At 35.4% G+C, this 13,943-nt stretch overlaps 1 protein-coding gene across 1 annotated transcript in view; it reads left to right on the forward strand.

The window, feature by feature from the left end:
• c21h8orf34 (chromosome 21 C8orf34 homolog) overlaps nucleotides 1–13,943 on the forward strand; it is an 87,290-nt gene that overhangs the window by 57,697 nt on the left and 15,650 nt on the right. Inside the window, exon 11 of the mRNA XM_023326729.1 lies at nucleotides 9,231–9,357. Coding sequence (XP_023182497.1) covers nucleotides 9,231–9,357 — 127 coding nt within the window. The remainder of the gene's footprint in view (nucleotides 1–9,230; nucleotides 9,358–13,943) is intronic.

Consider the following 13,943-nt stretch of genomic DNA (forward strand, 5'->3'; position numbering starts at 1 on the left):
TACCTTTTGACATCACCTGACTCCAAAATCTTGGATTTTGGAGTACAATCATATTCAATAAATTGGAAGATTACTGAAAACTTCATTCATTTCAGTAACTCCATAAATAAGTGAAATGTGATATAGATTAATGTCACACGTTTCAAAGGATACTTTTATTCCGACGAACTAGCTTCATTGGAACACATGTTCTAATATATTGAGTATAACTCTCAATAAAGCTGTTCTATGATGATCTTTGACTTTCTTCATTGGTGAAGATTGGAGGCCAGAATTAAAAACAATTGAACATTTTTGACAAATGTATAAACTGGCATTTGTTTACATTGTCCATTAACCTAACTGAACTTGAGACAAGAATTAGCAAAAATGTTGGCATCTATATATGCAAAGATGATAGTCATTCCCTTGATAGTTCTAGGAATCCTGGGTGGCTGAAAATAATAGGACACTTAATCAGATTTTTATGTCAACAATAAAAAAAAAGAACATTCATTTAATTTCATCTGCATCACAATTGAAGGCACTGTAAGTCAAAACCAATGTGAACCTTACTGATAAAGTCTGGGTTTAATCCCTTCCGATGAACTGCTTATTTTAAAGGCAAAAGCTGTTAGCAAGGCATTTTATGTCTAGCTGAATAACTTTCTGAAGTTTTTTGAATTACAGAATGACAGAAATCCTGTATTAATCTGTTGATTATGTGTGAGGGACGGGGTGCTTGAATATACAATTATAAGAACAAAGGTAGACTTTGGATTTGTAGAAACTGGACAGTTTGTCTGTTGATCCACTTTTTGTTATTGTTAAAGAAAAATTACATTAAGATCAGACATTTCGAGCATATTTTATTATGGGCATATTTATGACTGTACATAAAAATGCACAATTTAGGCTTTACACAGTTCTATTTTTGGACTTTAAATCCCTGGTAACGTTGGAAAGCTAAAACTGTTAGTAGTTATTATTAGGCTCACAGACCCCCTGCCTCTGCCAGCTCTTTCAGGTGATAATTGCCTCATAAAGACAAATACTTTCCTAAAGCAATAGCCGGAGCAAATCCCCTCAAAAAATTCTTCTATGACCTTCTTTGTAAGAGCTGGGTGATTGGTTTTAATCAGGTTTAGCTGTGAATGGCAGGCCTGTTATGGCCATAACATTTGAGAGAGTAAAGTGTTCACTTCTCTGATAGAAATAAGATAATTAGTGTGCTGCAATGTTATGTGCATGATAAAAAGCTGGAATTTTTATGATGGTTTTGCCGCATGGCCTTTAAATATTTGGCATCGGCATAATTTGTCACACAGTTGTGCATACAATTTGGTTTTGCTAAGGCAAATCTCAACATAATTTAAGCATTTGATGAGTTATGTAGAGATGGTTGATTTTGAACAACTGTAGCATTTGTTTCTTATTACAGGCAGTCATAAATTGCAAAATGTACATGATTATTATTATAATGATGAAAATCCAAAATAATGAGAACATAATAAAGTCAAATTAACCAATAGAAAAAAAAAAAATATTTTGCAGAATAGGTATTCTGAAATATTTCAAAAGACGCCAAGATACAGTTGATGTATAGGGTAGTTTTAACTTTATTTTGATAAAATTAACCTTATAAAACAGTTACTGTTATTTTGACATGCCTTCATTCCCTGACAAAGACAAAGTTGTTACAACTAAACATTTGCAGATGTTCTGCATACTAACAGTGAATTTATTATGCAGCAATTTAATCTTTTCACCTTGTCTTGAAACTATATTCGTCAGTGTGTCAATCAAATTTCCATAATTCTAATATTTATAAGAAATTGATGAATCCTCAAAATCTTTTCATAAATATATTATCTGAGCAGGCTGGGGTTACATTTCTACTGGCTTATCAGGAGTTTGATTACAGTTTAGCTCTTATAATTGAAGTATCAATAATTCATGTTTGGCACATAGGTGATATAGATAAGACCCAAGATGGTAAACCTGACAGAAATAATAAAAAAGTATAGTAACATATGAGAAGGAGCGCAGTGACGATGACCTGGATTTTGTTTCTACACGCATGGACAATAAATATTATCAAACTGTTAATTGATTCCTTTTTAGGAGAAATGAAGCACTGTTTCAGTGATCTGCAGGGGTACTAACAAATCTAGCTGAATTTATTAGCTTGGGACAATTAAAATCCTTCTTTGATTTGTAATAGGGATACCTTTAAACAACAAAGGCACTATTTCAGAAGAACAACCAACATGTGAAGGTATTAGCTTTTAACAATACTGTCAAATTACTGATGCGTGTGTAAGTTGATAGTCTAATACACATGGACTGGTTGACGTCATGTCTTTGGAATTCCCAAATGAAACTCTAATAGGGTTATTGTCAATATGCCATTTGTTTTTGGCTGCCTCTGGTACACAAGTTCCTAAAGTTCATTAGGTGAATCTGTTGTGTGCCAAACAAAAGGAAATGATTAGAAGTGCAGCGTGGCCTCTCATAACCTGTCGGCTCCCCATTATGCCCAAAGCTAGACGAGACTACATTAGCCACTATAGTTGTAGAGAAAACAAGGCTATTGCTGTCTTCTTGTGAATTCTAATACAACAATCTGTTTTATAAAGGAAATGTACTTTTAAGATTGAACAGTTCTTTTCAAAAAAGCAGGTAGTTAAATTAAATAAGAACAAAAAAAGTGTTGAGTTATTATCAGACATGCCACTCATGTTCTGCAAAATGAATAGAAGGTTTTTCTCAGCACTTGCATTTTAACCTTTTTTTTATCTATTGAATCTACAATCAGTGTGCAGCATGTGCAGGAAATCCACTGCTTAGTTACTCTATGCTGCTGCTGGTGAAGACTCCAGGCCCTCTAGAATTTTTGCTAGTTTCTTATTAAAAGAATTGGTATGATTAGATTATTATCGATATAATTTTTTTTAGTTATTTAACTGATTGATACCTGCAGTAGGCCCATGCTTGCCTTCCAGTTCAGTTGTTTTCCCTCATAGTCATAAAGGCAACTTTTACTTGCTTTACCCTGCTGATCAAGAAAACTGAAGCCATATGTCGTTTGAGGGCAATCACCATAGCAACAGCAGAACCACCAGAAAATAATTACTTATTAATCAGAGTCACAGAATTTATTTATATAATTAGATGGACTTTCTTGTGAAGAAAACAAGAGTGTAACGCTATTAAATAATTAAGATTTTCTCATTTCTCATTTGAAGTTGAAGTGTTGAAGTTCACAGTGCTTTGATTGGCTGCTGCTCCCCATGTGCCCACCCCCAGCTGCTGATGAGATGGTTCTTTGTCTAATTTTTTGGTGCTAGAGCTTCGCCAGTGGAAACTCAAATTAACCAGCTTGGTTTTAAAGGGCCTAGTGATTAAAATTAATCGCTGCTCATTCTGCTTCCCACTTCACACCTACTTGCAAGCTTGTCTCATTGACCACTTTCCTTGGAGGTTTAGAGGCATAATAGCTGTGGGTTAACGCCAAACCAACAAGTGCCATCTGAAGTGGATTATAAATCCCTAATAGGTATTAAACAATACATAAACAACTATTAAAGGAGGTTTCAGTAAGCTACAAAACGTATTGTAAAATAAGACGTGCATGATAGAAGTATGTTTCAGGTTGAACCTGTCTTGGTTTCCATGTGAAATTTGTCTAAATATCTTTTTTTAGCTCGATAACTGCACACACAAATATGAAACAGTTATTTTTTCTTCTTTTTTAATACTTCTTGTTGTGTGCTAAGCCACACTGGCACAAATCCCAGATTGTGGTGATCTTAAGAGCTGACCACACACACATAGCTGAGAACACACAGTACATATTAAGACTTCCATCCATTTTTTTTTTTGCTAACTTGATTTCAACATGCAAAAAATAATAAAAAAAGTTTGATCCATATTTGTCATTTCCACTTTTGTCTTGAATTTCTTCCTTTTGTGGTCACATAGAGATAGGGAGATTATTAAAATATGGTTTTGCACTACTGATACAAATCTACTCAGTGAAAGTATATCTATTTGCTGGACATGGAAAAGAAATGGTTCTTTTTTCCTGCAGATTAAAAAATCTAAACTCAGCCTCAAAACAAAAGGGAAGAAAAGCTTTATATGGTCTGGCATGAGAAATACGGCTGCAAAATTAAATTGAGATTGCTTTTCATGACTTCATTATGCATTTTCAGGCTCTAATCAAGACTGTTTTTGTTCGATTCATGTTTCCCAAATTACACTGAGCCATTTATGCTTTTTACATATTTCTTTGCTTTGCATTATAATGCCTGATTGTACATGTAGATGTTTTCTATTGAACTTCCTAAAAATGTATGAGTTTACCAAAATCAGTCAAGACAAGAAGAGATTTTGATTGTCGTGTTTGTTTATGAGTTGATGTTATCTGATTGGAGTAATTGTTTGCAGTGTGTAAAGTTGTTTTGTTTAGGCTTTCAGGACTCCTGAAGACTGGTTGCCTCAACCTCCAGTCTGGAGTCTCCGGGATAAACTTTGATTCTTGTAAGATTGAAAATCCCCCCCTGCCCCCCCAAAAAGCAACGTGGTTGTATAGTAACAATTTCAAATATGTATTTGGTTTTCCTAAAGAATTTTAGCTGCAACGCCTTTTAAGTTGATATGTTACAGTCTGGTAATGACTTTACAGTGCATGGGGAAATTAAAAAATCGCATCATGTTTGTGGCCTTGTGTGCTGCAGCCGAGGAGACCCAAAGCGAGAGGCGGAGAAGATGATGTAATGCTGTTGGATTTGGGGAGATACCGCCAAAGAAAAAGACATAGTCGAGTAGTGGATTCAGTTATGATGTTCAATTCACATCACTGCTTTATGAGGGCTGTAATTAAAGAATGGCTTGTGGTGATGTGGTTTTGCTGCCTCAAAATGCTTCATGTCTCTGACAGGCACCAAGATCAATGAGATGGACTTGAAATTTAATGGTCAGCTGTACATAAGAGAGTATCAGTGTTCCTTGTTTTGTTCAGATACATGTTTAGTAAAAATGGAGTACAGCATCTTGCAAAAAACATTACATCCCTTCGACTTGCTAAAACCATAAACTTCAATGGGTTTTATGAGACGGAGCAAAACAAAGTGGTGTATAATTGTGAAAAGCAAGAAAAGAATACATGCAGCATACATACATTTTCTTTATAATTGCAATATTTTTACTATTGTACCTACAGGTCAGATATACATCTACCAACTTCGCATATCTAGAGGCTGAAATTTTCAATTTCTGATAATTCTTTGCAAAGTAACTTAGGTTCCTCCTGACTGACAGGAGAGCTTCTGCAGACATCAATTCTTTAGTAGATTTAGGTCTGGGGCCATACTTTCAAAGATCGTCTTTCCTCTCGGAGAGTTCCTAACTTAGCTTTAAATCCCTGCCCAAGTGTCTTGGCTTCAGAGTGATTTAGCCAATTGCTGAGAGCAACTCTGAGCGAGGAGACGACAGAAATTACTAGATTAGTGAGAAGATGTGGTTGACCCTGTTGCTAGGTCCCTAGAAGTAATTGGCTTCTTTTCTTCTTCTACTAATTGTTTAACGGCGGTTGGCAAACAACTTAATGGAGCATGTACGCCGCCAACTGGTAAAGAGTGTGGACCAAATGTCACTACAAATAAAATAAAAAATTAAAATAAAAAATCATGACCTGTCATACAAATTACTGTCTTATAAATGGAATGTGAACTGGTAGCTTTTCCTTCTCGAGCCTTTCTGAAATATACCAATACTCAACCCAACCCCTAATCTTTGCAGAATCTTTCTTGACACTATGAGGCTCACAAAAACTCCCTGAGTACTCCTCGCATTTTGTCATGTTAGGCGCTCTCTTAAGGCCTAAGAAGCTGTTTTTTTTGGTCCTCATTATGCTGTTTGCCCACTAATGTTCTCTAGCAAACCCCTGAACGGCTGAATTTATACTGAGAATGAATTACACACAGTTGAGCCCAATTTACTAATGAAGTTACATCTGAAGTTAGTTGTTGGTACTGGGTTGTACTTTGGGGCTTTGCAGCAGTTTTATTTCCACTAAGCAATTATGCACTACTTTGTAGTAGTCCATCTCATTAAATCCCAATAAAATACAATAACGTGCTGTTGTTATGTAAGAAAATGTTAAAACATTTAATGTAATAGAAGTTTTCTAAGCACTGTACTAAGTCTATTTTATGCGTTTTTAACAAAGAACAAATTTGAGTACATGTTCGTCCTCCAGAGATTTAAAATGTATATAATTTTAAATTTATTTGAGGGAAGTTGCTCTGTATGGACAATAATGTAAACTACATAAACAATATTGGCTCCTCATGATCTCAAACTAAAAAGTAGAAACTGTACAAACAAAATCTATATATGTTTATTTTTTTATTGTTTTCCTGAATTGTTTATGCAATCTACAAAACAAATGGTTACATGCACCTGCTGTTTCCGCATTATACTAATGTACCTAAAGCCAATGTTTGGAACTCGTGAAGTAATTGGCCAGTCAAACAAAAATTTCTTCAAACAAAGATTTATGGCTGCGGTGTGTTTAGGATCACACTCTGTTCAAAACTTCTATACTTGTCAAGACTCCCTAGGCTCAGATTGATATTTTTATTAAGCATGGGCATTCAAATATAAGCTTATAAATCAGACCAGAACTGCCAATCTTTTGTACTCTTTGGCAACTGGGCATGAGCACCATGACGCAACTGGAAAGCAGTTAGGAAGATAATGCCAGAGTTTCCTCTGCCAAAACAGCCCATTTGGATTATTAATTTAAATTTGTATCTTTGAAGACTTTTTTCAGTTGTGTTCAGGCTTGCAGCTCATAGTAGTCGTATTCATTTTCATGCCCAAAGCTGAGAAATAATTTTTAAAAAAGCATGAAAGAAAGTGAGAACAAGATCAACTGAGAACAAAAGTCAAAGTTGCTGAAGATCAATGAAATTACATTTGGATTGTAGAAATCGGGGATCATTGCATAAAAGAATGGCCACGTAAAGAAAGTGGTGGAAGCAAAGGACTCCAACTGGAATGCGAGTTCATAAGAAAAATATTTATATTAACATTTATCCATTTATCGCAAGGCAACCCTTTGGTGGACATCTTCCACGTCTTCCATTAAGAAAGTGGAGTCTGGGGAATTTACGATCAGGTCTCCAGTCTGTGGTGCTGAGGTCACTGAGTACGTTACAAAGCTCCTTGCTTGGATGAGAGTCGCCCACAGTTCCTTAACGTTGAATGTCATGGAGCTGTGTTCGTTGATGCGATTCTGAAACAGTGCAGCTTAAGTGTGCCACAGAAGCCAGACCCAACAGTCAAACAAATAATTTTGGCCTGATTTCGCTTGAATTTCAGGTAGGATTCTGGTAGGGCTCTGGCCATAAATGTGTATAAAAGAGCAACTTTAGACTTGGGTGTATAAATAGGGAGGGTGCATGAAGTTCACCCAGTCAGTCTAAATTTATATTGTCAACTTGAAGAAGGTGTTGGACCATGTCCATCGGGGAATCCTTTTGAGGTGCTCCGGGTGTATGAAGTACCAGGACCCTCGATACAGGTTGTTAGGTCACTGTACGCCAGAGTTTGCTCCACATTGCCAGCAGTGAGTCTGTATTTCATAGCGGTTAAGTTCTGAAACTCAATTAAAATCACTTCAAACTCAGAGAAAGTTTCTATTAATCTATGTATCTTTATTTTGCTTCATTCAAACTTAAGATCTATAAATAATCAACAATCCTCGGGAGTTGTGATGACTTTAATCTATCACAGGAAATAATTGCTGAAATTTTTTTTAACTTCACATTTAAAACTTTTGCAGAAAAAACAAAGCTTCACTTGCTTCATAGTCACGAAGGTGCTGAGAGCTGGTGTCCCCACTTTCTTTACTTAAATATTTCTGATAAGGTTGCTGGATTTTATCAATTTATTTGATTGCAAGCTCTGTAAATCTCTTTTATATTCATCATGGGTTGCTGGGTATTAATGTCCTCCCTACCAGGGTAGATTTGTACTCTCTTTTGTCTGATTTAGCCCTGCTTCCAGCAGTAAAAACACAGAGAGGGAGAAAACCTGCAGTGAGGAAAAACCATTTGATTTTCTTCTTGTATACCAACCAGACTGGGTGCCTATGCTTTGGATAGTAACTCACAACAATGCCACTTTTACAGATAGTCATTGTCATCATCAATGTCAGCCTAAATATTTTACCTTTTTAATTTGCAGTCAACAGTTTGGAACCTTGTACTGCTTTTATTAATATTGTGACTTTCTAGTACTGCTAGTACTACTACTACTACTATTCTCTGTGATGATAACTACTGTATATACAACTTAAAAATAAGTTTTAACAAGTTTTTCTAACTTTTCTACCCCTTGGTAGCTGTGATGTCAGGTGAGATAAATTTCTTTATGCTTTGTGGACTTTATCATTGTGGTGTGTGTGTACATCAAAGGGCGATCCCTGAGTATTGCTTTAGGAGTATGCTGAACATATCTATTACCAGATGTCTCAGAGCATCTCAACACTTAGTCCAGTCAGCTCTGTTTCTCATTAAAAGCTTAGCATATCAAATGATGTAAGCGCTGGCATCCGGCGCATCATAACTTATCTTGTGTAAACTAAACAAACAGGTGGTGGGATTATGGCTGTCAAGTTTTATTTCTCACCTGTGCTTAGAGCTCACGAACATTAAATGCATTAACTCTATACATCATCCGGCCACACAAAAGAATAAAATTACGATTAGGCAAGCTTCCATTACACAACTTGGCAAAGCTCAGTATGTCTTACAGGTTTTTTTCCATACAGATCACAAATAGTGTGTGAAGATGTGTCTGAAATGAAATAACTTTGAAAAAGTTACATTTTGCTCTGAGTTATAATTGTGCTGACAAACCTAATGCCAACACACCAGTGCGCAAAGGCTAAGGGTCTCTGCTGATGGTTATAGAAAAATGTCCTAAACCACTACTGACTGTCTAGTGGGCCACATTCACTTAACAGAGTTCCCTCCATGTTGGATGCTTTCATCTACACTTGCTGTGGTTTCTTGTGTTTTTCTAAAGCCCATAAAATAATAATTGGTTCTTTTTTTCTCCCCAGCAGATATGGCTCAGATACTTTCAGCAATAGCTAAAAATTATATAAAGAGTTAATTGAAGGGTCTTTCTTCTAATGTGACTTGCTCATTTTTTCTGCTCCCCTCTCTAACTAGCGTCAGGCTGTCTGGGAGGCTGATCTGAAGTCTGCGAGAGGTGGGAGTTCTGTTGGGCAGACGGGGCTGCTGCTTGGTGACTCCCTCTTTTCCAAAGAGCTGGAGAACATGGGCAAACAGCTTGCTGGTAGGCAGTGTGTGTGTGCATGTGCGTGTTTCTATGATGAACATGTTTTTGCAGTGTGTCTTTGTGCCTGCAGAGTTCCAGTGCTTGTTTTAGGAACTTCTAATGTAAATTATTTTCAAATGTTCTTCTTTTGTCATTCATTTGTTGTTTATTTCTAACAGGACAAGTGGTTAGCAATGGGAAAATACCAAGATATTTTTATGCCTATGCAAATTCACAATGCCTTCTCCCAGATGTACGGTAGTTTTAAGAACAGAATGACAACATTCTTCAAGGACAGATGATGTGAAGCAAAGCAAATTAACCACAATAAGACAATTCAGAGCCAAATGTTCTACACAGCTGTTTTATTTTTAAAGAAACAACTTCAGTTTTCATTTAAAATTTGCCTGCAGCTTAATTTGGCTTATGCTGGTTGGAAAGTTCACATATTAAGCCCATGACAATTACGCTGCCATGGACTTAATGACAAGTCTAAAGATTTTGCCACAAGTGACACAGTTCTTCCATTATTTATACTCCACATCTGCACAACTGCTACAATAACAACACTTTATTTCACACTTGTTATAAACAAACATGTCCCCCATGAGAAGAGGTCGGATGGTTGAAACTGAAAGTAAAGCTTTCAGTTTTCAGTTGTTGCTGTGCTTGCAGGTATCTGATCACTTGGTGAATGAAACATCATTTTGAGATGTTTTGATTATTTGAAAACAAATTTGTAACCGAAGACGGGGATGTAACCAAAAGGTAATGTTCTCAGTCTTGACTCAGCAGGACACCGTGAACATGTTTTAATCAAATTTTCTTGGCAGTGATAAGATCTGATAAGCTTCTGGTCAAAAGTCTTTGCTGTTTGTTACCAAACACCTTAAAGCATAAAATGGAGAGAGTTGCAGTAAAGACTTGTTGCATTTCATAGTCACTTGTGTCTGATAAGTGGCAAAAAAAGAAGTATAGATAATTTTATATCATATAAGCTACTACAGATCTGAAAAGCGCCAACCAAAAAGTTGCTGTTGCAAAAAAAATCTGTTTGATGTGCTGTTCCACACATGTACACATACTTTGGATTATTATTCATAGAATTTATGGGGGTATAGATTACAGCAAGGGAAAGAGTCAAGCCAAAGTATGTGTTACTTTTGGACAAAGAAAGTGTTCCCATTGGTAAAAAACATTGCCTTACTTGAATCAAATCTCTTTTTTTTTTTTTTTAGCAAAAATGCTACAAGACAAAATAAAAATGTCACTCTCCACATGGTTAATATTTGTTTTAACTCCAGTGATGTCAGGTTGATTTAATGAAACTGCTGAACTGGTTATAGCATTTGCTATAGATTGACATATTCCAGGAATGTTGAATTGTTTTGCAATTTGACCTATATTATTCATGGTATCCAGTTCTCATCTTTGATATGTATGACATCTAAGAGAGTTGGAGGCTGTTTTCACTATTTTATCACATATGTATTGGTATATGAAACAGATTGTAGTCTGGAATGTAGGCTAGAGGGAAAGACGCCACTTAGTGTCATGTGTCACACACTTGTTTGTTTTTTGCATGTCTTCCCACTCAGTTTGACAGCATCACACTGTGTAAAGAGCCTGTACATATTGTCACATACGAGAATTATTTGAAGCATATTGATTGAACAAAGTGAACTGAAGGTTTGTTGTCCACAAAGTAGCATATGCTTTTCAAATGACGCAGAAAGACAATGATTTCTGTTAATGCAGAGATTGCCAAAAGCTTTAATTTCTATTTGTCACGTGTATTAACCATTCTGATCGAACTTTCTTAGCACAGGTCTCATTCTAGATGTTTAAGCAAAATAATTTAAGTATTTCAACTTGACTATACCATCTGTCTCATGACTGAGAGAGAAAATGTCTTTTTGTTAAATGCAAGCAAATTACTGTTCAGAAGAAATAACATCAGATTTTCCGGTTCAGAGTCACTGTATCACTGTTTGTTTAAAAAGTGCTAGACTGATTTATGCCTTTGTTTTATTGCAGCACATTATGAGAATATATGTGTTTTTTAAACCTGTTTTACCTTTATTGCAGGCATGTGGATTTTACAGTCGTCAAATAACTTTTTTCACATAGAACCAGATTAATTTGGATATCTTTTGAAGTATTATGAAACATGAAATAACAAGATACCATTTTAGTTTTACTCAGAATTTGCTAGAATGTTTTAGGTAAAGTTTAAATACATATTTGTAGAACATTACTAGAAATCTGTTTTTTTGTTTGTTTTGTTTTTCTTTTAAATCTCATCAGAAAGTTTGTTAGACATGCAGTGGTTTTTTTTTTTTTTTTTTTTACAGAATCTGTCTGATTGCTCTGCAATGCTGTGGAAAAAAACCTTTTGAGCCTTTTGTTTCTCTTATTCAAGTGGTATTAATTACTTTTTAAGGTACTATACATCATTCAAATGTCTAATTTCTTTTTTCCTTATTGCATTTTTAAACAATTGTTGACTTAGGAAATTTGCCAATTTATTGTGAGAAAAATTATATAGAGGGTAACTGAATAACAAAGTTTCTCATATAATCTCATGGTTTAATGGATGCGTCTGGAAGTTCTCTAATTGTACCGAAGTTGAATTATCTTTTCATCGTAAACATTGCAACGTTGGGAAAGTATACTTTGTCTGTTTCTACTAAATTCCGTAGGTGGTGTTTTAATTTATCCAGCAGGCTTCATTCTGCATAGTTGTAGGCCTGGAGGCAAGTATGTCGTTAGTGCTCTTGTTTATTTTCAGAGGAGGGACCCAATAATCCTTGCATGATTTCTGAATGGTTTTATAGCGTGCTGTGGCCATGTACTCTCAGCACGTGCATCTGCTTCTTGATCAAAGGCTTTAATAGATTCGGTCTGTTTGTATTTCTTCTTGTCTCCTTCTCTGTCTTATTTTCCACTTTGCTTTCTTTCTCTGTCTCCTTATTCTGAAATTCAGATCACAACGATGCAAGCTTAATACCAGCTGTATTTTGATGTGTGTATTTTCCCACATCTTTGATCACCAGAAGCTGTCATTTCGCATCAGTTGCTGTAAAAGTAGAACTATGTTTACCATATCAGCAGCAGAGAAACTTAAAAATATGCTGCTTTTATTAGACTGCTCTTTTAATGTTAGGAAGTTTGTAGAGCTGGTTTACAGAAAGATCATGACTCTTGTAACCGTTTATGGAAGGGAGGAAGATTTACGAAACAAAAACATGTGGTGTTATCATTAGAATTGTAAATATTCAGTACAACACATCGGCTTTACGGGAACAGGCAGCTAACGAACATATCCTGTTTACGGTTGAATATAATAATCACATGAGAATTTATTAACACAGTGTAGGCGGTTAGCAACTCAAACTAGAAATTCATACAGAAACTGTTTTTATTTGAACCCTGTAATATTTATTTCAATGTGACACCAGGGTGTCTCCCTGGATTTAGGTTTGGTCTTACGGTCAGTAGCTGTGCAGGCGTGTCAGCTAATTAGAGTGCTGTTTTGAAGCTTAAATTAAATGCAACCAAAAGCTGATGTCATGGTATGATCTAAACTACCACAAATTTAAACATCCTAAAAATAATTTGACCAAATAAAAAGGGTTATTTGTTACCTTATTTTTAATACAGTTTAAGTTACACAAACACAGGCTTGATGTCATGCAGTATACATGCAGATTATTGGGCCTATAAGCTACATTGTAAAAGTTTACTTTTGTTTTTCTTTTAATCTTTCAGTTCAGTACGTTTTTATAGTACTAGATCACAAAAACGTTATTTCAATGCATGTTTTTATTTATGTCTGTAAGATCCAATCATACCGTCAGTTTCAGATCCAGTTATATGGATTCAGTCCAATTACAATACTTTAGTTGAATTAAGTTGATCAGATGTCCCATTTACTGAGAATGGAGGTGATGACAGTGGAACTAAACCTTTCCATTTGAACAAAAAAATAAAAAAAATAGAAGCAGTGGTAAAAAAATGTAAAAACTATATAGAGTTAATAGCAGAAATTACTCTGTCAGTGGCTGTCTTGGATACATACAGACACATCCTAAACACTGAACCACTTGTTCAGTGGTTCAAGACCACTTGAGTACAATATATGGAAAAACAACTTCAACAAAGTCCATAAAGATAATAGCAGCAATTGCTTTGTCATTGTCTCTGTCCAGAAAACAAAATACAGTAAACACAAAACAACCGAGCCAGGAATACTTTATCTGGAAAAGAAAAACAAAGAAAGTTTATAAAGTTAATTGCAGAAATAACAAAGTAAATTATGCTCCCCAGGAGCTGAGATGACTAAACGTAAAATCATCGGATCAAAGGTACATTCAATAAAAGTGAAAAACAAGGAAAATTCACATTTTCAGTTCATGGCAGACTGTGGGAAAGAAATAGTCATAGCTAAACATCAAAGCTCTAAGTTAGCACTACAGTATGTTCTATGGGAAATTAGATGAAAAATGACATAATTAATGGCAGCAAAAAACTCCTTCAATTATTATATTATCTCTAGGTCATAGTCGCATTCCAAATATGAAAGACAAACGAGAAAAGTTCAT

Source organism: Xiphophorus maculatus, chromosome 21, assembly GCF_002775205.1.
Source record: "Xiphophorus maculatus strain JP 163 A chromosome 21, X_maculatus-5.0-male, whole genome shotgun sequence".
NCBI classification, from domain to species: Eukaryota; Metazoa; Chordata; class Actinopteri; order Cyprinodontiformes; family Poeciliidae; genus Xiphophorus; species Xiphophorus maculatus.